The sequence below is a fragment of the Convolutriloba macropyga genome, chromosome 10 (assembly GCF_964194025.1).
Source record: "Convolutriloba macropyga chromosome 10, txConMacr16.3, whole genome shotgun sequence".
Taxonomy (NCBI): domain Eukaryota; kingdom Metazoa; phylum Xenacoelomorpha; order Acoela; family Convolutidae; genus Convolutriloba; species Convolutriloba macropyga.
In genome coordinates this window covers 31,091,536-31,116,720 of record NC_134477.1, presented here as the reverse complement: position 1 = coordinate 31,116,720, position 25,185 = coordinate 31,091,536, and the positions used below count along the sequence as shown (strand labels likewise).

The 25,185-nt window shown below is 35.8% G+C and overlaps 1 protein-coding gene across 1 annotated transcript in view; it reads right to left on the bottom strand.

Annotated features, from left to right (window-relative positions):
* LOC142348439 (kallikrein 1-related peptidase-like b4) overlaps positions 1–25,185 on the bottom strand; it is a 60,839-nt gene that overhangs the window by 7,932 nt on the left and 27,722 nt on the right. The window contains exons 3-5 of the mRNA XM_075399797.1: positions 22,288–22,345; positions 21,828–21,961; positions 17,647–17,773 (exon numbers count right to left, since the gene is read on the bottom strand). Coding sequence (XP_075255912.1) covers positions 17,647–17,773; positions 21,828–21,961; positions 22,288–22,345 — 319 coding nt within the window. The remainder of the gene's footprint in view (positions 1–17,646; positions 17,774–21,827; positions 21,962–22,287; positions 22,346–25,185) is intronic.

The following is a 25,185-nucleotide window of genomic DNA, read 5'->3' as shown; positions in this document are numbered from 1 at the left end:
TGTATAATTCTGACTATCAAGATAAAAGCGCCCTCGATACCTAAAGAACAAACGGGCTTCAGGAAACTTTTTTTGGGTTTCATAATAAAAATTGTTTCTTTCTAAGCACAAATCCTCCGTGATACCAGTTGGTCTCCTCCTCAGATTTTCAATATAAGCTTTTAGATGGTCATCTTTCACTTCGAAGCTTTCAAGTTGTCGGTTTCGTATATAACGACTAACGATCAAACTGCAGGTATTGACACTCCCCGTCAGAGTTTTAATCAGATGATTGTTGGCATTTTCAAACATCGTAGCTGAAGTAGTCCATAACGGGCCAAATGTTTTGCACTGCCAGGCCAGGTGTCGCAGCAAATGGAAGTTGATAGAGTCAAATTTCTTTAGAGAATAACGAAACGACATGTTATAGCAGAAAGCCTCCAGAAGATGTCCACATAAGTTTGCATTTGAGGTATTCTCGTACAATGACCGCAGTGAAAACACCAGGTAGTTGAGATTTTGCATGTTCGCATCATGTGAAGCAGAACTCTCAGAAAACTTTTGAAAAATTAAGGGTGAAAAATATAGCAAGAAAGTTTTCAGTTCATTTGCTTTGAAGTGATCAATTGAACTGAGAGACCTAATTGACCTTTTGAACTCGTTGGGAAGAACTACTTGGCAAGTTGCATTGTCGATTGCGCTTAGTTCCGTCAAACTTAGTTGCTCGGCAAAAAATTTTATGACGTCACTGGCCACACCTTTAAGGCACTGATGCATCGTGTCTACTGGACAAGTCAAGGGAAGATTTGGGATGATGTCAAACAGTTTAGAGCGTCCTTTAACGCCTAGTGTGTCCACCTCTGGGTCTTTCTCCTTCCTCGACTTTCTTTCCTCAACACTTCCGCTTTCAGCCTGCATAACAAGAATATGATGCTCAGCAGGGTTCCGCATTGAGAAGGATTTACTGTTTTGATAAGAGTGAGTTCCTGGAAATCTTTGAAACCCTCGCATGGTACAAAGACCGCAGCCGTAATAACCATTGAATTTTTTCATATTCAAAACATCATGCCTGCACACAAGGTCTACCACGAGAAAAATTGTTGTAAAACTGATTTCGTATAGTCTCCCTTTGTAACAAATGATCTGGGGTTTTGCAAATACAGATCTGTAGTGTTCAAATATAGGGTCCCAGAAAACTTTTGCTTTTCCGTACCACAATGAGCAAAGAAAGATGTTGTCAAACGAAGCTCTTAATTTTGGCGGCAGATCAGCAAGCGCAACCCAAACAGGGTAGGCTGAGAAATCACTCGACTTTCGAACTTCAACTCCATCTATGTTTAAAATTAGTTTCACGTTGATTGTCCCGTCATCGAAAAGACTTGTTAGCTTGAGATCCGTTTCGGTTTCTGGGTTAGCGTAATCTATAATTTCGTTGATGTACTTTTCTACTTTCTCCTTTAGTTTTTCTGCAAAGTTAAGAAAAACAACTTCTCCGCTGGCATTTTTTTCTGTGTCCTTTACGTAGAGATCCGTTAATTTCTTGGTTTCACTTTTTATAAAATTGGGAGTAGGCACATTGTCATGGGGATGAATAATTTTTTGCCATTTCAGCAAATCGAACAGGGCTTCGTCGGGTAGACAATGTCGAGCAGCAACTGCAAATAAACCCATTGACGCATTATGAACAGTTACATTCGAGTTACAAGTTAACGGATTCGAAGAAAACTGGAAACTTCTTTCTGCCACATCAGTGCCATCACTGTCATCAAGATCATCTTCGTCATAATCATTGGAGGTCACCTCAGATTCTTCTCCAATTGGGAGGTCAAATTCATGTTCGGGTTCAAAAGACGCTTCGGTTTCAAGGTAATCGTCAGCAGAACATTGCGAACTCACTTGTGTATCTGTTTCTTCAGCTTCAACTTCCGAAGAGCGAGTGGCATCTATCTGGTGTATGAAGGTTCTGATTTCGCGACTCGAACCTTCTAAGATTCTTCTTTTGACCCGCCTTTTCCGTTGATTTCTAAATTTTCTCTCTGCCGAAAGTTCACAATCAGTCGGTGTACCAATGCTAGACTGACTTGCAGTGTAGTTGGAACTACTCTCACCAGATCCCAAGATTACACTTGTGGTACTTGACGAAAATGTCAGCTGAGTGGGGACATCAGGACTTTGGAATCGAGGAGTCGTTGGTTCTAAATTTTCTCGGTTTAGCGGCACGTGCTTTTCCTTATGTGGGCACCTACATTTAAGACTACCGTCTTTGAAGTAGTTTGATCCGTAACTCACAGTTATTTCTTCACCAAGCCCTATGGAGTCTATTACTTGAAGAAACACGCACTTGTTGTGGGGGAGAAAAGAACTTGTGTATCCTAAGAAAAACTTCGTATTAGGCGAACAAGAGTGATTTGCAAAACGAATGGGGCCAAGCAGTACTACTTCATCCTGCTCACGCTCGCCACGCATTACAGACAAATCGGACATCTCATTTTGCAGTTCAAGAGGAACAGTTTCAATTGGGCCCACAGGAAAAGGTCTAAGGGGTTGCAATGAAGGTTTTAATACCTTTCCCGTATTGTTGAAGAGGCCATAGCCGCCATAGTTGTCGGGCAAGATTTTAAACCCTGATGCAATACAAAGCTCATATAGTTCTTTTAGCGAAAAATAAGCTTTTGAAAGCTGTTTGTCGAATTTCATGCGGCTCTCGAACTGTTCTCTCAGGGGCAGCATCATTTGAGGACAGACATTAAAACTGGTTAAAACTTGACGCACAACTTGTCCATCCGCAATTACTAAATCTTCGCATGTAATCATATCACTTGAAAAACTTAACCAGTGTTTACGTTATGCCCGTCATAGAGTTAATTTCGAAAAACTATTTAAACAAGTTCTTTTATGGAAACGTAATCATTGTTTTAATAAACTGTTTAATTCAGGATCAATAGACAATACAAACTTTCTTACGCTGGCAAAACAGCGAATGTTTAAACAAAGTAAACAAACTGGATCTAAGAAATTTACAGAAAGTTAGTTCAAGTTCACAAAACATAACCGACTAACGTCGGGAGACTATATAAGAAAGTTACGAAAGGTTAGTTCAAGTTCACTAAACATAACCGACTAACGTCGGGAAAATTGCTCTCGAACAACTAGTGGGAGCTCTAATCAGTTACAAATTGCAGCCTGATCAATAGAGGTTAATAAAAGCCGCTATTAAGATTTAAAGTGAAAAATTATTTTCAATTTTGGCGCACTTATCATTTGACTTTCAGCATTAAATTGCCGCCAATTTAAATTAGGACCTTGAAATTTTGAATGAGAGAAATTATGATCACTTAAAACGCAGATAATCAAGGGCGTAAAAGTCACTCAAAAAATCAAAATGTTCAAGCAAAATTTTTACATAGAGACCAACGCGTTCACAATAATTGCTAAAAAGTTCGTTCGAGATCAATTAAAAATAAAACAGCACTCCTTAATGAAAAATGACATTTTCAGGCAGAATGCTCGCAATTCAGGCAGAATCCTCACTAATTTTCTTCTACGTTGGAATGTCGGCCTCGGCAATCCTTGCCGTATTGATTTGCCGATTTTCTGGCTTTCTCAAAAGCGAGCCCAGGAGTGTCAGGGTACTTCTGCTGCACAACCTCTGAAAGCAAGAAGACAATCTCTTATTAACTTCTATGCCGATTACCTGTCTTGAAGTACTGGTTTTTGCAGGTTAAAATTTTAACACGCAAGAGGGATCTTTTTAAAATTCCAATAACGCGCAAGAGGGATTTTTGAAAATGCTGATGGAAAGGAAGGCTTCATGTCTAATTTTAAAAACATACTCGTAAACTTGTCGAGAATTTCACTGGGAGCTTCAAGTCTACGATCAGCCTCATGTCTTTTTGGTGCCAGAATGTAATTTCCACGCTCATTTTCCGGAAACAGCTTCTCAAACAATGCTCTACCCAGCTTTCCGACATCTGAGCCAGCGTGAATCGTCATAAGGTCTTCACCGTTGTGCATGACTGCTGTGATACCTGCGCTCCGCGAAGGATAGTCATCGATACTTTGGAACCCATGAATATCCAAGAGGCGAGTTTCTTTCAATTGGGTAGCCTAAACATTTACAGGTAACAAACCCTGTGAAATTTAATCACAAGAACTTAAGCCTCTATGATGCTTGAGAATTTGAGATCTTTTGAAAAGGCTAGCAAGTAGGTTCATTTCATAAAAAGTAGAAAAACTAAATGAGCGATGGGGTACCTTAGCGTCAATTCTTGCGCATATGTTTGCCCGTCTTTTTTCGTCCGCTTTCTTCAGCTCCTCAAATGCTTTCATCCAACTATTCATCTCAACAACATGCTCATCTAGATATTCCTGGAGAAGACGGCAATTTGGCCCACAATCGACTGCGTTGTCCGCAATGGTTGGAAGTGTGGTTGAGCTGGTGGTCGCAGAAGTAGAAGGTTGAGAAAGAACGGGCTCAGGCTAAAAAAGGGCAAATATTTCAAAGCACAGCAACGACATTTATCAGTTTGCCCTTCTACCGTTAAACAGTCTCATAGTTTTCGACAATTTCAAAGAGGCCTTTAACAATCTTTAAGATGCCATTTGTAATTAGTTAAAAAAGTCACATTTTACCGTATTGTTCTTTTTCTTTGCTGAAATGACTGGCTGAGATAACGCAGAATTGGGGGCTTTTGACTTTTCGACGCCTGCTGGTTTACCAAGAGAGACTACGGTACTGTTCATCACGGGTGCACGGCCTCGACACAAGAAATTAACCTCATCGACAACAGGTGCCTTAGGATTCGCCAGCACTGTTTTTCGCAATTCAGACGGCCGTTTACCTGCATCTAGCTCCTGCTGATAGTTGTTCATGAGTTCTTCAACTTTTTTCATGTTTCCTTTTGCCAACAAACGACAGGGCACAGTTCCATCTTTGAATCGCAGGTCAAAACTATCACCTTCGATTAGACTTAGCATTTCAGATGGCTTAGTCTTGGGTGGCCATTTAAAGCTGCTTACAGTAATCAAAATCAGCTCTTTATTGTCAACGAAGAGCCACGCCGTGTTATTTGCTAAAATACTGGATCGGATACTGTCCTCTCTTTCGGCCTCCGAATCAAATAGGTTGCTGCTTTTCCTGCGATCAGTTCTCGAAGGTGGTTTCATTTTCAACGATCTAAAAACTTTTCAATTATTTAACTACGTTCGATTGTTTTTGCAACGAAATAGAGAAACCAAGAATTTCAAAATGTTTAGAATCAATCTAAATTTTGACGTTTTAACCGCCAAATTGAAGAATAAACGAACAATGAGTCAAATAAAATCAATCTAAAAATCTGAGGTAGCCATTAGATGGAAGCGTAATGTTTTCTGCATTTAGAGTCAATCCAAAATTCAATAAACAAAAGAAAACCAAACATAGCTCCTGCTATTAACTGTTCTATAGTAACTTTCAAGTAGAGTGTCAAACACTCATTTTACCTCATCTCTTTAAAAAAAAGAAAACCAATTTAATAACGAGGAAGTCATTTGTGAGAGTGAGGAAAATCACGTGTGACCAAAAATACTCGCTCACCTAAAAGTGAAAGATAACGTCACGCACGCGAAAAAATCCAAGAGAAGGACAATAACAGCCTCAGCTATTGATTCGCGGCCATTAATCAAAGTCTAATAACAGCACAAAATATCAAGTCATCAAATCAAATAGAAAATTGCAACAAAGACTTTAAGGGCTCTATTCAACATTTCCTGGCTCAGAATCACTCTCATCAGTTTGTGCATTGCTTAAATTTTGACCTTCAGACTCCTCATTCGGTCGCCTTTTTGTCTGTTTGTTTCTCTTAGACATTGCCTTTTCTTTCATTTGTGCGCACCAGAATGGGTCCGATTTCCTTTTTCGGTACCGCAGTGCATCCATGCCCGATCTATTTGCAGACGAACGGGCGTCGTTGTAAGCCTCAGGCCACAGACGAGGGGGGAAATGCTTCTTCACAAGCCCTTGAACATACAAAAAACCTCAACAATTTCAGCTCTTCGTTTTGGGGAAGACAGAGAAAACCAATAAAATCCAATTTTTCAAAAAATCCGAAAGCTGCTAAAAGTTCCGTACCACTTTTTGCCTTGATGAGCGTTTAGGGTCTGCAAATTTTTTGAGGAAGCCATATTGAAAATTTTAAGTTTCTTGAAAAACAGTACCTGTAAATACCTTTGAAAAGCTTAGTTCTTTTCGGAGATGCGGGTTTTCGCACCTCGCTTTCTCTCGTTGGAGAAAGTATTTCTCGCTCAAGACCCGTTTCTCCCCAAAGTGCTGTTCTTAGCACTCTTCCGAACTCATCGGGAGTTGAGGGTACAGGAAGATTGTCAACATCAACGTCTCCATAGAAACTAGGTAGCACTTCACTGGTCTCCTCGTCCACAGAGTCATCTAATTTCTTGAGTTCTTTCTAAAAGTCAAAAATCTCTATAAGAAATTGATTTCATCCAGAAAACAACCCACATCAAATTAAATTTCCAGATCTGAACAGCCAAATAATTTCAAACTGCATATTTGAAGATTAAAGTCGAACATTTGTGAAGTGCTTATGAGCAAAAACTTGTACAAGACCAGTGAAAATCATATACTCACAATCTCTTTGAAATGTTGTAGCTGGCTTTCCAATTTTTTATTGCAATCCTGTACTGTTTTCTTATAGACTCGAAGAAGTTCACTGAACATACGTTTGTCTTCGTTTAGGACTTCCACAATCTTTTCATGATTTGAGCATTTCTAAACAGGGCAACGTAACCGACATTGGAAATAGATCAAACAAAGCAACAAAATTTCTTATTAAGGCAAAGATACAACAAAAACTTGATGAACAAAGTCCTACCACGTTGCAAAAAGATTTTTTATTTTTACACCGTTCATAAAAATAAAGAAAACGAAAGCAAGAGATCTAACCAGAACCCTGGGACTTTCAGGTCCAAAACTCTCAACTGGTGTCAAACTACTGCCAGCCCAGCGCGCTCCCTTACGTGGGGTGACGTCCAAATTACCACTACACTGATCCGCAAACGCACCATAGATCTCTTGATTTTTTCTGAACTCCACGTCCATCGCACCTGGTGGACCATGCTTCAGTAGAACGCAATCAACCTCAGAGCCATCAATCATTAGCGATGTTTTATCGTCATCATTTAGTTTCATACGCTCATTTATTTGCAGGGTTTTGGGCCACCGAGGATCAAACAAACTCAATTTTAACACTTGGCAATCTTCCGTAAGGAACACAAACTCAATTTTCAAAGGCATCTCTAAAATTAATAGTAAACGAATTAGACCATTAGCTGAACGAGTCTCATTTAGACATGGTAACAAAGTCATTTAAATTCAACGACCAAACGTCAACTAAATTAAACCATAAAACCAAACGATTCACTAATTCTCACTTAATTTAATGTCAACAGGAGAAAACCTCGAAAGAACAATTTAATTTTCAAAAAGCAAAATCAACCGCAAACAAGCCTAATTATGGAATCTATTTTGATTGCGCGCAGCGGATAAAATAGGCTGAGTAGACATAACGATGCAGGCAGAAACACCCGCAAACACAAGCCTAATTAATGAATCTGTTTGTAACGGGCGAAGCAGATAGAATCCGCTGAGTGGACATAGCGATGCAGGCAGAGACACCCGCAAACACGAGCCTAAAATTTGAATCTTTGTACCGGGCGAAGCGGATAAAATCCGCTGAGAGGACATAACGATGCAGGCAGAAACACCCGCAAACACGAGCCTAATTAATGAATCTGTTTGTAACGGGCGAAGCGGATAGAATCCGCTGAGTGGACATAGCGATGCAGGCAGAGACACCCGCAAACACGAGCCTAAAATTTGAATCTTTGTACCGGGCGAAGCGGATAAAATCCGCTGAGAGGACATGACGATGCAGGCAGAAACACCCGCAAACACGAGCCTAATTAATGAATCTGTTTGTAACGGGCGAAGCGGATAGAATCCGCTGAGTGGACATAGCGATGCAGGCAGAGACACCCGCAAACACGAGCCTAGAATTTGAATCGTTGTACCGGGCGAAGCGGATAAAATCCGCTGAGAGGACTTAACGATGCAGGCAGAAACACCCGCAAACACGAGCCTAATTAATGAATCTGTTTGTAACGGGCGAAGCGGATAGAATCCGCTGAGTGGACATAGCGATGCAGGCAGAGACACCCGCAAACACGAGCCTAAAATTTGAATCTTTGTACCGGGCGAAGCGGATAAAATCCGCTGAGAGGACATAACGATGCAGGCAGAAACACCCGCAAACACGAGCCTAATTAATGAATCTGTTTGTAACGGGCGAAGCGGATAGAATCCGCTGAGTTGATATAGCGATGCAGGCAGAGACACCCGCAAACACGAGCCTAATCAATGAATCTGTTTGTAACGGGCGAAGCGGATAGAATCCGCTGAGTGGACATAGCGATGCAGGCAGAGACACCCGCAAACACGAGCCTAAAATTTGAATCTTTGTACCGGGCGAAGCGGATAAAATCCGCTGAGAGGACATAACGATGCAGGCAGAAACACCCGCAAACACGAGCCTAATTAATGAATCTGTTTGTAACGGGCGAAGCGGATAAAATCCGCTGAGAGGACATAACGATGCAGGCAGAGACACCCGCAAACACGAGCCTAAAATTTGAATCTTTGTACCAGGCGAAGCGGATAAAATCCTATGTTAAAACCACATCAAAATTATCCCACTTTTCAGGGCTTCAGCAAGCGATTAAATTAACAGATGCTCGAAAAAAAAAATGTAGGTAAGACGATGAATTAACCTTGATGAGTATATACAAAAAATTGCGAATTGTTTTAGTAAAAGATCCACTTAGTTGTCAACAAACACCAAAGATTTAATAAAACAAATTGAATAAAATTGCTGCACGAACACAAACAACGAAAACAATAGTCAATCAAATTAGTGCAGCTGATGTTCTCTCACAACTTTATTCATTGCACAAGCCGATGCTTTTCTACCTTTCAAATTAAGGTGGACACCGTCGCTCAGAAACAAATTGCTTTTGCAAACTTCTTGATGAAGTTTAAAGAAGGGCAGCTGCGAGTGCCTTTGCACCGCATTGAATCGTTGGATGTTCCAATGGCTGCAATTCCGTTTCAATACTGAGCACACTATCACTTTTGGGCAATTTTCAAGGCCCCGGATGGCATTGTACAAGCTTCTCAGTTTATCAACAACAACTGATGGATCCTCTCCGGGTTCACACCAATTTGACAAATTGTTGCCACCGACAGCTAAGATGACGTTCCTATATACAGAGAGGGTATCGAGTAACAGATGAAATTGTTCGATTCGTCCGCCTGACAATGAATATGTGACGCAGTTCCTTATACAAATACTATCAAAGATTGAGTCCCCCACTATTGCAGTATGCACATTTTCACCAACGAAATTGTTAAAAATGAATTCAGCGTTCCTCCCGTTGGGTTGCAACTTTGTCACCCTGCCATTGATTTGGTCATCTGCGAAAAGTGGCTTGAGGGCTTTTTTGGGAGGTGAATTAGCGGAAGCATAAGGTCTGCCGATTCGTTTACGGTCCATGTTTTCAACAGCAATATCTAAAAACGATACACCAACTATAAACGCTTAGCGACTAATACATCACAAACTTCCAACCAATAGTATAATAGTACAGATATAGTATAGTAAGCTCGTATTGGGTGCTGCCATAGCCTATCGATTTCGCCTTGACGAGAGCTTTCCAACGATATAACTCTTTCATATATACCCCTCCTCCCACTGTACTCAAATGCGACCTCCCGTGGGTCCAAACCACGACTCCACGACTCCACCAACCCACTAATCCAACCCTAAAGATTCTCCGACTCTCCTACTACTACTACCACCACCTTTGGTATCTATGGGATATATCACCACTTAGTATACTGAATTCGGATCCAGCACACATTCTTTTTCTATTTCCTGCTCGCGGGACCTTTTGAAATATTCTATTTGGTTTCACATTCAAAGTTATACATGCTTACCCCCGGGAAGTGGGGAGGCAGTGAGTGAGCTTCTCGCTTCTGTCACTTGACGGGAGGGCACTTGCATAAGCATGTCACGTGACCGGACGGAGGCGGTAAACGAAAGTTTCACTTCGTCATCTGGGTTAGCCGCTATAATTATGAAGTAAAATAAAATAGAGTAATATATTCGAGAAGCTCTCTCGATGGGGGATATAGCGAGATTATTCGAACGATAAAACTTTAAAAAAAGAATTGCAGATTGGGTGGGGGGGGGTTGGGATCCGAGCTATGCAGGTGGGGACCGAGGTTTGCGTCCGAAAAAGGCTTATATCTCAAAAACTACTGAACCAAATTTAAAAAATGAATATGTTTTGGAATCAGCATGAACTGGGGCTTTATTCTAGCGTTTAAAAAAGTTAAAAAAATGAAGGAATCAAAACTCGATTTTCGACATTTTGGCCGAAATTGGCTCATTTTCACCAAAATTTGGAAAATCGAAAAATTAGGCAATGCAATTAAACCGAAACTTTTCAACCCATATATATTCGTAAAGAGCATTAAACGGGCAAGAAAATGATATAATATACTTTTAAATACGTCGTGTTACAAAAAAGTTATTAAACTAAACAACTTTGAAAATTCGAAAATTTTGCTAAAATCGACCCTGATTTCGGTCTCTACATTGCCCTCGCATTCTCTTGTTTGGCAATAGTTCAAAAAGATAATTATATGGCTGTTGGAAGCGTAAATTCTAGTTTATTTTGCTACCAAAAACATATATGTTTGCCTCTAAAATTTGAGAGAATTTTGTCCAAAATCGACAAAAATGACTAATTTTTGACCACGAATCGACAGTTTTCTTGACATTTTGGGTAGAAATAAAGAGTTTCGAGATCGGTTCTAAAAAGTTCTTAAAAGTACAATATCACGGCAACAAAATAAGCTATTATACATTTTCTAACTTGGCTTCTTCAAAATTTAATAACAAATGTTTTTAATGAAAATCAAAATTTTTTTCACCTAATTCGAGGGTTCCTTAAAATTTTGTAATTAAATCAAAATTTTTGCAGTTACTTCTACACACACTCATAAAGTACGTTATCACGGCAACAAAATGGGCTAACATAGGTCTTCTAACTCGTCTTCTTCAAAAAGTTAGTAACAGACGTTTTTCATGAAGTTAAACATTTTTTTCACCTAATTCGACGGTTCATTAAAATTTTGTAATTAAATTAAAATGTTTGCAGTTACTTCTACACAAACTCATAAAGTACGTTATCACGGCAGCAGAATGAGCTAACATAGGTCTTTTAACTCGTCTTCTTCAAAAAGTTATTCATAGAGGTTTTTCATGAAGTTCGACATTTTCTTCACCTAATTCGACGGTTCATTAAAACTTTGTAAACAAATCAAAATATTGGCATTTTTTTCTACATAAACCCATAGATTAAATTATCACGACAACAAAATGGGCTAACATAGACTCTCTAACTCGTCTTCTTAAAAAAGTTATTAACAGAGGTTTTTCATGAAGTTCGACATTTTCTTCACCTATTTCGACGGTTCATTAAAATTATGCGAACAAATCAAAGTATTGACATTTACATCTACACAAACTCGTTAAGTATATGAAGTATTTTGTCAATGCAACAAAATGGGCTAACATAGACTTTCTAACTCGTCTTCTTCAAAAAGTTATTAACAGAGGTTTTTCCATGAAATTGGACATTTTCTGCACCTAATTCGACGATTCATGAAAATTTTGTAAACAAATGAAAATACTGGCATTTAGTTCCACACATACTCAAAAAGTACTTTATTACGGCAACAAAATGGACTAATATAGACTTTCAACTCGTCTTTTTTAAAAAGTTGTTAACAAACGTTTTTAATGAAGTTCGACATTTTCTTCACCTAATTGGTGTTTTCATTAAAATTCTGTATAAAAATCAAACTATTGGCTTTTATTTCAACACAATTTCAAAAAGTGCATTATCCGGGCAACAAAACGGGCTTATATAGACTTCTCAACTCGTCTTTTTCAAAAAGTTATTAACAAATGTTTTTAAGGAAGTTCTACATTTTCTTCACCTAATTGGAGATTTCATTAAAATTCTGTATACAAATCAAATTATTTGCTTTTATTTCTACACAATTTCAAAAAGTGTATTATCGGGGCAACAAAACGGGCTAACATAGGCTTCTCAATTCGTCTTTTTCAAAAAGCTGTTAACAAACGTTTTTAATGAAGTTCGACATTTTCTTCACCTAATTGGAGATTTCATAAGAATTCTGTATACAAATTAAACTATTGGCTTTCATTTCTACACAATTTCAAAAAGTGTATTATCGGGGCAACAAAACGGGCTAACATAGGCTTCTCAATTCGTCTTTTTCAAAAAGTTGTAAACAAACGTTTTTAATGAAGTTCGACATTTTCTTCACCTAATTGGAGATTTCATAAGAATTCTGTATACAAATTAAACTATTGGCTTTCATTTCTACACAATTTCAAAAAGTGTATTATCGGGGCAATAAAACGGGCTAACATAGGCTTCTCAATTCGTCTTTTTCAAAAAGTTGTTAACAAACGTTTCTAATGAAGTTCGACATTTTCTTCACCTAATTGGAGATTTCATAAAAATTCTGTTTACAAATCAAACTATTAGCTTTTATTTCTACACAATCGCAAAAAATTCAGTATCAGGGCAACAAAACGGGCTAATATAGACTTCTCAATTCGTCTTTTTCAAAAAGTTGTTAACAAACGTTTTTAATGAAGTTCGACATTTTCTTCACCTAATTGGAGATTTCATAAGAATTCTGTATACAAATTAAACTATTGGCTTTCATTTCTACACAATTTCAAAAAGTGTATTATCGGGGCAACAAAACGGGCTAACATAGGCTTCTCAATTCGTCTTTTTCAAAAAGCTGTTAACAAATGTTTTTAATGAAGTTCGACATTTTCTTCACCTAATTGGAGATTTCATAAGAATTCTGTATACAAATTAAACTATTGGCTTTCATTTCTACACAATTTCAAAAAGTGTATTATCGGGGCAACAAAACGGGCTAACATAGGCTTCTCAGTTCGTCTTTTTCAAAAAGTTGTTAACAAACGTTTTTAATGAAGTTCGACATTTTCTTCACCTAATTGGAGATTTCATAAGAATTCTGTATACAAATTAAACTATTGGCTTTCATTTCTACACAATTTCAAAAAGTGTATTATCGGGGCAATAAAACGGGCTAACATAGGCTTCTCAATTCGTCTTTTTCAAAAAGTTGTTAACAAACGTTTCTAATGAAGTTCGACATTTTCTTCACCTAATTGGAGATTTCATAAAAATTCTGTATACAAATCAAACTATTAGCTTTTATTTCTACACAATCGCAAAAAATTCAGTATCAGGGCAACAAAACGGGCTAATATAGACTTCTCAATTCGTCTTTTTCAAAAAGTTGTTAACAAACGTTTTTAATGAAGTTCGACATTTTCTTCACCTAATTGGAGATTTCATAAGAATTCTGTATACAAATTAAACTATTGGCTTTCATTTCTACACAATTTCAAAAAGTGTATTACGGGGCAACAAAACGGGCTAACATAGGCTTCTCAATTCGTCTTTTTCAAAAAGCTGTTAACAAACGTTTTTAATGAAGTTCGACATTTTCTTCACCTAATTGGAGATTTCATAAGAATTCTGTATACAAATTAAACTATTGGCTTTCATTTCTACACAATTTCAAAAACTGTATAATCGGGGCAACAAAACGGGCTAACATAGGCTTCTCAATTCGTCTTTTTCAAAAAGTTGTTAACAAACGTTTTTAATGAAGTTCGACATTTTCTTCACCTAATTGGAGATTTCATAAGAATTCTGTATACAAATTAAACTATTGGCTTTCATTTCTACACAATTTCAAAAAGTGTATTATCGGGGCAATAAAACGGGCTAACATAGGCTTCTCAATTCGTCTTTTTCAAAAAGTTGTTAACAAACGTTTCTAATGAAGTTCGACATTTTCTTCACCTAATTGGAGATTTCATAAAAATTCTGTATACAAATCAAACTATTAGCTTTTATTTCTACACAATCGCAAAAAATTCAGTATCAGGGCAACAAAACGGGCTAATATAGACTTCTCAATTCGTCTTTTTCAAAAAGTTGTTAACAAACGTTTTTAATGAAGTTCGACATTTTCTTCACCTAATTGGAGATTTCATAAGAATTCTGTATACAAATTAAACTATTGGCTTTCATTTCTACACAATTTCAAAAAGTGTATTATCGGGGCAATAAAACGGGCAAACATAGGCTTCTCAATTCGTCTTTTTCAAAAAGTTGTTAACAAACGTTTCTAATGAAGTTCGACATTTTCTTCACCTAATTGGAGATTTCATAAAAATTCTGTATACATATCAAACTATTAGCTTTTATTTCTACACAATCGCAACAAATTCAGTATCAGGGCAACAAAACGGGCTAACATAGGCTTCTCAATTCGTCTTTTTCAAAAAGCTGTTAACAAACGTTTTTAATGAAGTTCGACATTTTCTTCACCTAATTGGAGATTTCATAAGAATTCTGTATACAAATTAAACTATTGGCTTTCATTTCTACACAATTTCAAAAAGTGTATTATCCAGGCAACAAAACGGGCTAACATAGGCTTCTCAATTCGTCTTTTTCAAAAAGTTGTTAACAAACGTTTTTAATGAAGTTCGACATTTTCTTCACCTAATTGGAGATTTCATAAGAATTCTGTATACAAATTAAACTATTGGCTTTCATTTCTACACAATTTCAAAAAGTGTATTATTGGGGCAATAAAACGGGCTAACATAGGCTTCTCAATTCGTCTTTTTCAAAAAGTTGTTAACAAACGTTTCTAATGAAGTTCGACATTTTCTTCACCTAATTGGAGATTTCATAAAAATTCTGTATACAAATCAAACTATTAGCTTTTATTTCTACACAATCGCAAAAAATTCAGTATCGGGGCAACAAAACGGGCTAATATAGACTTCTCAATTCGTCTTTTTCAAAAAGTTGTTAACAAACGTTTTTAATGAAGTTCGACATTTTCTTCACCTAATTGGAGATTTCATAAGAATTCTGTATACAAATTAAACTATTGGCTTTCATTTCTACACAATTTCAAAAAGTGTATTATCGGGGCAACAAAACGGGCTAACATAGGCTTCTCAATTCGTCTTTTTCAAAAAATTGTTAACAAACGTTTTTAATGAAGTTCGACATTTTCTTCACCTAATTGGAGATTTCATAAGAATTCTGTATACAAATTAAACTATTGGCTTTCATTTCTACACAATTTCAAAAAGTGTATTATCGGGGCAACAAAACGGGCTAACATAGGCTTCTCAATTCGTCTTTTTCAAAAAGTTGTTAACAAACGTTTTTAATGAAGTTCGACATTTTCTTCACCTAATTGGAGATTTCATAAGAATTCTGTATACAAATTAAACTATTGGCTTTCATTTCTACACAATTTCAAAAAGTGTATTATCGGGGCAACAAAACGGGCTAACATAGGCTTCTCAATTCGTCTTTTTCAAAAAGTTGTTAACAAACGTTTTTAATGAAGTTCGACATTTTCTTCACCTAATTGGAGATTTCATAAGAATTCTGTATACAAATTAAACTATTGGCTTTCATTTCTACACAATTTCAAAAAGTGTATTATCGGGGCAATAAAACGGGCTAACATAGGCTTCTCAATTCGTCTTTTTCAAAAAGATGTTAACAATCCTTTCTAATGAAGTTCGACATATTCTTCACCTAATTGGAGATTTCATAAAAATTCTGTATACAAATCAAACTATTAGCTTTTATTTCTACACAATCGCAAAAAATTCAGTATAAGGGCAACAAAACGGGCTAATATAGACTTTTCAATTCGTCTTTTTCAAAATGTTGTCAAACGTTTCTAATGAAGTTCGACATTTTCTTCACCTAATTGGAGATTTCATAAAAATTCTGTATACAAATCAAACTATTAGCTTTTATTTCTACACAATCGCAAAAAATTCAGTATCAGGGCAACAAAACGGGCTAATATATAGACTTCTCAATTCGTCTTTTTCAAAAAGTTGTTAACAAACGTTTTTAATGAAGTTCGACATTTTCTTCACCTAATTGGAGATTTCATAAGAATTCTGTATACAAATCAAACTATTGGCTTTTATTTCTACACAACTTCAAAAGTTAAATATCAGGGCAAAAAAACGGGCGAAAATAGACTTTCTAACTTGTCTTTTTCGAAATGCTATTAACAAAAGATTTTCATTAAGTTCTACATTTGCTTCACCTAATTCGCTCAAGAGTGTAATAAAGAGTGGAATAAAGAGTGTAATTATAGTGTATTTTTAAAAGTGTAATAAGGGTGTACTAAAGAGTGTAAAGAGTGTACATTAAAGTGTAATTTTCTCAAAATTACACTCTTACACTCTTATCCCTGCTAATTAAGAGTGGAATTGGCTTTACACCCTTATTTTCGCTTAATAACGGTGGAATACGGGTGTACGCCTCGGCCCGGGTAGGTCTAATCATTGCTTATGTGTTGTTTTATATAATGTCTTCGTTTACACAGAGGCTTCCTCATTTTAAGTTACGAAGGACTGTATTCGTTTTACACCTTTATCAGTCGAAAAACAAAATTAATTTATTTTATTCTGTTTCTATTCCCCTTGTTGTTGCAAATCTTCTTACAATATTGACTATTATTTGAAAAAAGATAGTTAATAGCTGATTTTTTTATTAATTAGCAGATCGCTTTGCCTAAAAGGATTGGCTAACCTATTGGTTGACATTCGCATTTTCTCCACTACGTAACATTACCGGTGTCAGGATGGCATATTAGGGGAAAATTATTTTTTATTTGATTCATCAGATTATTAATGGTATTCTGTTCTGCAACCTTAATGCAAGGGGGAGAACATATAAAATTAGATAATCGCTTACGATTTTATCTTTGATGCTTTAAAACAGAAGAAACCATATAAAGAAAATGAAAATTCTGTGCAGATTTATCATGTAAGGAAAACCAAACAAAACGCGATTTTCGAACTTATCAGATATGGAATATCTGATAAGTTCAGATTTTGCATGTATTTAGTTATATCCAGCCATTTTTTTATGTATTTAGCAATTTTTGCATGTATTTAGTTATATCCGCAATTTTGAATCCTTCGTAACAGCACAGCGCAAGTGACTGTATCGCACAGCCCGATTATAAAACGTTAACACGCATTCAAATCAAAATTGACGGAAGGGAAGCGGATGAAATGCGTGCAGCTCCTGCAAGATATTTTGCACCATATATCAGTAGAATCTATGATTTTTTCAAATTGTACGTTAAAAATGATATTTTTGGCTTCAAAAATTAGAATAGTTTGGAACTGATTCCGGCAGTTATTTTTACACGGCAGCGTATTACGTGCGTTGAGGATTGTTTGACTTAAAAAATAGGTAAAAACTTGGCGCATAAAAATAGAATCGTGTTGCAAGATCAACTTTTGGACAGAGAGGTTAAAAATATAGATAAAAATTGTCGCAAAAACTTTGAAGGGCAAAAATCCGATTATGAGAAATACAAATTGTCTTTCTGACTTGTTGATCTAAGGAAATTGGGTCAACACAAACGCTGTCTGCTCTGCAAAATTCGACTCCCGTTGTAGGCGAGTAAGAGGCAAACATCGACTCATAAAAGAACACCTCCCTCGGATTCAGTGGGTAACTAAACAAAACCCGTCTTGTAAACAGTTTTTCCTATCACAATTGAGATGTCACCATATTTCAATTAATTAATTGGTTGTCTAATAAATGCTAATGTTAAATGAGTTTATGTTAAAAATGCAGCGATTTTTCAAAAAAATCGCCTCTTAAATGTTGCTTATTTGTTTTTCTTATAATGAAGTGAGTATTTGAGGATGGCGCGGACAATTCAGTCCATTCCTTTTAGGATTTCAGCGCATTTAAACAATTTACTATGGAACTTTCTAGAGCTCAGTTTTTGAAAAATCAGCATATCGCTTCCGGAAAGCTCTCCTATGCGAGTTATAATTTTTTTTTACAAATCATTGAAATTACAATCTAACCATACACATTAATAATATTTAAAAAGCAAATTAATGTGAGGATAGGATACTGAAAGCAACAAAACAAAAAATTTGTGCATTGTTGGCTCATTTGAAATTTCTGATCCAAACCCTTGATAGGGAGATTTTTTGAAGAGATTTTGACGACTCCTGCTGATTTCGTTTAATTAGAAAATTTTCTCCTAAATCAAAGATTATCTGACGAGATTGTCCCGGTTTTTCATCCCTATTAATACAATCTGATTGTTTAATTTTTTTCATCCCTCTCTCATTTCACACCGACTTTAATCTGTTTTAGAATTGATACTATTAACATATTGGTACTATTTCGGTCATTTGGCAATTCTGGTCATCCTTCATGTGTCAGTGGCCCATTTGACTCGATATAAAGCAATCACAAACAAACAGGAGATTAGATTATCCGAATATTTACGTGAAACCACTGCTATTTTTGGGGTGAAATGATAGACGGGTGATGTGATATGGTGTTATTGTTCCGACCCTCTTGAGGGGGGAGGAACTATATACTCAAATGGGTTTTTTTTTGTTCCGTGAATTTTCGCCGCTCGATATATTCAACGTAGAGAGTTGATTCTGGTATCATTAGAAAGCTCGTCCAGCGTAGAATATGGAATTAAAAAGATTTTTTTAATTTTCGTTTTCTACAGGGAGTTATCGAGGTTTAAACTTCTGAGAAAAGAAGAGTGAATTCACGTTGTTTTTATTCACATTTTCCGGAATTTTTGCCTAAATTTTCGTCAATTTTGCTAAAATTTGTCATAATTTTAAGAATAGTGTCGTTGATTTTATTTTTGAAGAAGAACAAGTATTGTTGATTGTTTTGATTTAATTTTTTTGGTCAAAAAATCTGGATAAACATTTCAAAATTTAGCCTTTTTCATCAAAAACAGCACGAAATAAGCTACTTTAGTCCACTTTGATTAAATTTGCCGATAGTACACCCCCAAAACAACACTCATACAATCTTTGTAGACTCAGAGGGGGGCTATTTCTACTTCAGAGTCCGCTGAGAGTGCACTGTAGTTAAAACTTTGCCGCTTTTTGCTAACTTTACTAGTTGATTATCAAAAATGCAGAATTTATTTTGAGTTTTCAACTAACAAATTATCTATATCTACAACAATCGAAAAATCAATTGTTTCTAACGGACATTAAGTATAAGCAGGGCTAGTTTTGGGCCATTCTTGGACTGTTACAATCCAAAAAATTCGGGTTGTAATCAATCGGTCTTTTTTTTAAAAAAAAAAAACTTCTTTTTAATAATAAAGAACAGAACATATCAAATCAAAGCTCAGGAGTGATAGGTCCAACCAATTCGCTTGCTAAGCTGCTCCAAGCTAATGCAATTACTTTTTTAATTGAAAGTTTATGGTCGTTTCTTTTTTTAAAAATAATTGACTTTTCAATAAATAATGGCCTAATTAACTTTTCCTCTACATTTTTCTTAATCTGTTCAACTTCCAGCTTAGTGTCAGCAAAGAAAGACTGCTTCTTCTTTCTACTGATTTTGCATTGAGTCTCGGTTGCAGTTTTAAGCCTGAAGTTATTGTTTTCTGGCTTCGATACTACAAGATTTCAGATTTTTGTTTGTTTTGATATTTGCCAGTTTTTCACGTTTTCTAATTTTGTCACATTATCACATTATTTACAGTTCTCATGCCACCTTATTAGCATTTAGAATAAGGCACAATTGAACATATTAAAATCCTGAAAGATTTACATCATCGTTTTAACGGCCTCGACGCCTCTTTCTTCAAGAAAACAATTGAATTTTTTAATTTTGTCTCTAACTGTCATTTATACTTTGTCGTTTCGGTCGTATGAAATTTCCTGTATAGTGATAGCTTTCATTGGCTTTTCATAGAAGAATAGAAGAACCGATATTCTGATATTAGTAGATAGCTGACGGCTTTGATGACTTTGAAAACAATCGTTTTCCAAAATTAAAAAAAAACTTTTTAACTTCGCAATTTCGTTCTTTTCTGTTTCTTTTTGTTACCTAATCTCGTTACCTAATCTCGTTAGTTAATTACAGGTTAAATATGACGTTATGGGTGTCAAGGGAATAAAAGGGATTGATGTCCCAAATTCTTTTTTTTAAAGAATTTGTTATGACCTTACTGGCTTCGACACAGGTTTTTCACAAAAAAAAAAGTGAAATAATTTGATTTTTGTCATATTTGACGTTCTTTTGTAGATGCAAGAAATATTCTTGAGAATTGCAGGTCTCGAAGGCTTCTTTTTCATGAATAAACGACCTTATTTAAATAGCTATTTTTGTGATAAATGCCTTTCATGACCTTGAATGTAATTTTACTTCGAAAAAAAAATTAAAAGTATTACATATTTTAGCACTTCGCTTTTCTGTCTACTTGTTACATATTCTAACTAATGAATGGCCAGGTACTACATTTTAGCTGTTTGAAAAGGGCACAATCAAATATTTTTTGAGTGTCAAAATTTGTCTTGACGGTTTTGACAGCGTTTTCTGGCAAGTTTCAATTGAAATTTTGTTTGTTCTTTGTTGTTCTTTTTAGCCCCTTTAAAAAATGAATAAGGACAGGTCCTAATGCCCTTCTATAGAAGTAGTGGTAATCGTAAATTTTTGGTAATTTTAATTGATTCCTAATGGTATTTTTTACTTTGAAGTTAACTGTTTCAAAAAAATAAGTTAATTTTTTTACTTTACTGTTTTTGTTCTTTTTTGTATAATTGTTACTAAACATTTTTATGGACTGGTCGCATACGTTTTCTGGTGATTTATAAGTTATTTTTGTTTAGTTTTAGGTTTATCTGACGGTATGTTGACTTTGTTATTAAATTTAATTTTTAAGAGGGACATAAATTTTTTGATGTAATTAATGTTTGTTGTTGTTGTTGTTGTTGTTGTTTGATTTTGATGTTCGTCTTGACTCGCTTTCTTAATATTGACATATTACAGCAATTTAATACATCAATTTTTACTCCACTGAGTTTTTTGCTTTGGAGACTATCTTAATGTTCATACAGAATTTTTTGAAAAAGACTTGGGCTTTTTTGGGATTCGCAAAAAATAAATTTTGGGTTTTTCTATCTGTTCCTCATTTGGTAGACAATTATGCCAAAATTGTGGATGGGCGGGGTCGGAACCTTATGTGCCATCGCACATTACCGAGCCGCCTTGTCATATCCAGGGTTAGATGAATTGGGTAGAAAAAAACCCTGGTGCGACTACCGAAAAACTATAAATGAAAATTGGAAGATATAATTCAAACCCCCTTTTTACATCTGCTCTTGTTCTATTCTGATTTTTATTACGAGATTTAATTTCCTGTTCAGTTATTTAAAGTTTAAGAGCTAAGATTTTCAGATTTTCATTTTTTGGTCTATTGGGGACAATAGGTTGTTTGATTGCCTACCTGATAAAACTTAATATCACCAACTGTCATTCATTACTAAGTTTTAGCTGGTCACTAATTCAAACAACCTATTGTCCATAATGGACCAAAAATTCAAATATCTCAAAATGTTCGACTATAAGATTTTAGGTGCTGAACAGTAAAATACTTCTTGTAATAAGCGTCGAGTAATCTATCAGAATCTTTATTTTGGCAGAAATTCTGTTAACTAAGAGACATCAGTCTCTTTTCCCTATGAATGAACCAATATTTCGAATATAATTGTTTGAATTACTTGAAGTGAAGTTGCGACGTAGACCCGAATCCAGCAAAACCCAATGTTTGTCGTCCCACCTCGAACAAATTTGGCGCGTCTGTGCAAATGGGTAAAATGAGATCGGGTATCTCTTGTAGTAGCTCAGCGGGTATCTTGAAGAGCAAAACTAGTCAACTTTTCTTGTTTCAAATATACTCTATGTATGGGAAACACTTTATGTGTTATCATAATTGGATTAATCAAAAGGAACTGTTGGAAGAAGAAAACTGGTTTTTCTTTTCGGTAGTAATCATCTGCTTTTTTAAAATTACCCCGTTGCCTCATAATTGGGGGTAGAGGGTTGGTGACCCTGAATTTCTATATTTCAATTTCACACCCTACCCTTCCACGAGGTTAGCCTAAATATGGTAATGAAAAACAATGCTCTACTTAGAAAAAAAAACAAAGAAATTAGGATAGATTTGTATAAATTGACTACTTTTGTTTTCAGTCTGAGCAGCGCAATGTCATTTCTGTACTCAGCCGCCACCTGAAAGCTGTCAAAAAGATAATTATAACATACTCTTGTGGAAATGTTTCAATTTTCTATTGATGAAGTACCGCAGTATTGGAAATTTGCATGGATTTGTCGAAACAAGAGAAAATTGAGATAGCAAAATCTTATATTATAAAACCAATAGAGTACAAACCAGTGCAACTTTTTATTGATCCAAAATAAAAACTTTTGAAAAGAGAGGTTACAAATCAAATAATTTCCCTTTAATCCAGTCTTTCAACTTTATCGTGAACTTCAACTTCCAGTTCAGTATTAACCCCGGGATCTAATCATGAGAACAGCGAACAACTCCAAAATTGCGAAAAAATTGAACAGAAATTTATATCAATTTTGTTCGATTATTATCGTCTTGGTGATTCGATTCCACAAAAACACAAAGTTTATTGAAATTCGTCTAATTTTCAGTAAATTTTGCGTTTTTGTGGATCGAATCACCAAAACGTGTCCTTCTTTTCCCGATTCATGGGCCATTCTCGACAATAAATTTTCGTTACGCAATACTTGGAAATAGTTTACTTATTTCGTGGAAAGGGGTTAGTTACATTTTGTAACGAGTATTCACGTATCCCAGCTCCCCTATGGTGAGCATGTAATTAGCCTAGAACTTTATATCCCAAATTTTGTTGGTAATTAGTTCAAACCAAATTCAAGGAGTCAATTGCTCTTATGAACAGTGCTAAGGGTAATTTTAAAATCTCTTAATGTTTTTTAATCCATTTATAGTATCCAGAGGGAAAATTCTGGAATAAATCACAAAGTAGGCTTTCCTTAAATTTGGTAATTGTAATGAGATGCAGAAACTGCGGGTAAGTGTGACGAAGGAATGAATTAATTATAGTCTGGAGACAATGGACTTTTTGTGTTGAAATGAGTGACAAACAATTATTCCAAGTTCTCAGGCTAACCTGAAAAACTCTTTGTCAGAAGTGGTTGCACATATTTCCACTTTCGCACCAAGTTTGAACTAAGTTAATTTAATTTGTTTCCTCGCACGCTTACAATTCTAATATTAAAAAGTGGGTTGAAAAATTTTCGACGAAATCGAATATAATTACTCGATTTTTCGGACATTGACAACTTAATGAACTATCAACGAGATGGCAAAAGACAATTTGGCTTTGCTAAGAAACGTCTGACCTCAAGCTGGTGAAATTAATCCAACCAATTCTTTAGTTTAGGCAGCAAATACTTCAAATAGAATGTCTAACAGGTTAGGGACAAGACTTTTATTCGCTTTAACCAATTCTCTTGTCACAGAAAAAAAACTACCTGAGAAACAATGTCGTCCAGGCTGGGGACAAAATTCTCGTATGGTTAGTATGTAAAAAATTAAGCTTAGCTAAACTTCAGCCTTTATTGTTGTATGGTGATTTAGTTTTAAAAAAATAGCCGACTTTTGAATAAGTTCTGCCGCCATTTTAAATCGAATGCGAACTTAAGTCTTTTGACCTGAGTGAGAAACATTGGAGGCCAGGCCACCGATGGACTGAGAACACTTGAGCCACCGATGGATCTGCAGAATGTTAAATCGTGTACTGCGTACATTTTTGGCGTTTTGGTAAGCTGGTGCTTAGAAGAAATTGACAAAATCAAAAAGACTGTGTTACGAACTACAGGTTAAAAACGTTGTCCTCAAATGGCGAGGGCGACATTTAAACGTAAAAACATGTTGAGCCCTAGGAAACTGATAGCCACTCCTGTTGAAGAATTTTAAACTGTATTTCAAAAACATATCTCTCCGGAAATAGAAATAACTGTGGCAGAAAACGATTTGTTTTGGTCGATTGAAGAGGAAGAGAAAATGTTGCCAATTATCTAGCACACATTAAAAAAACATATAGAAAAAGTGACGTCTAAAAACTGAAACAGATGCAGCGGATCACACAGAAACAAAGTACACTTACTTGGCGTTAATCTACCGGAAACTAACAATACCACAAGGACTTAAAAACTGCTCAGCGCAGAGGTAAAAATAATTTCCTGGTATTTTTCTTAGCAGGCAAACAATATTGTAGAAAAACATAAGTTGGGGAAACCTCATCAAAAGAAATTTAGATTAAGTGGTGAGAATTCCGTTTGCAAAAAAGGATAGCTGTCAGTGCCCTTGGCGCAAGGGTAACCTGAACTGGAATAAATTTTTTTCAGCGCTTAATAATAATCGCATGCAACAACCGCAAAAAGAAAATTACTGCCAGAAAAAGTATAGGACTAAATGTAGTTGAATTGAAAAAAAATAGATAAGTTTCGTGGATTGGAAAAACTTACATCTAACCATCATCAAAGATGAAATGCATTTGACTCAAAAACTGCAGTTTAAAAATAGTGCAGCATGTAAATATAATACAGCAAAAAACTTCAAACGAAAGGGCAATGGTCATCAACTGTTTTTTTTTTCGGATCAATGAGCTATTATTTGGAGTGGATCTGAAACATAAAAGGAGAAAACAAAACAGTACGAGTTATATAACCTGACAAAGAACTTGAAGAGATCTTTTCCTCAATCATTTGCAGCATCGTCAAAACTGAGCGCTTGCCGGCTGTAGAAAGATATTAAGCTGGTTTGATGTTGATACGAGTGTCAGAACTGGTGTTCTTCAAGCCACTTAATTGACCTTAGGTCTTCAACACAACGTCACACAAAGTTTGAAAAATTGGTGGGACAGGGTTTTTGGATAGTGTGCAGTGAGATAGAGTGGAACACTAATTGTGTCTCAGAGATGAAGAAAGAAGAAATGTGATGCTTCATATGGATTTTGAAATGCTATAGTCGCAACTGCAAAACCTTGGACAAGAACTAACCGATGCCTCCCAAGTTCCACA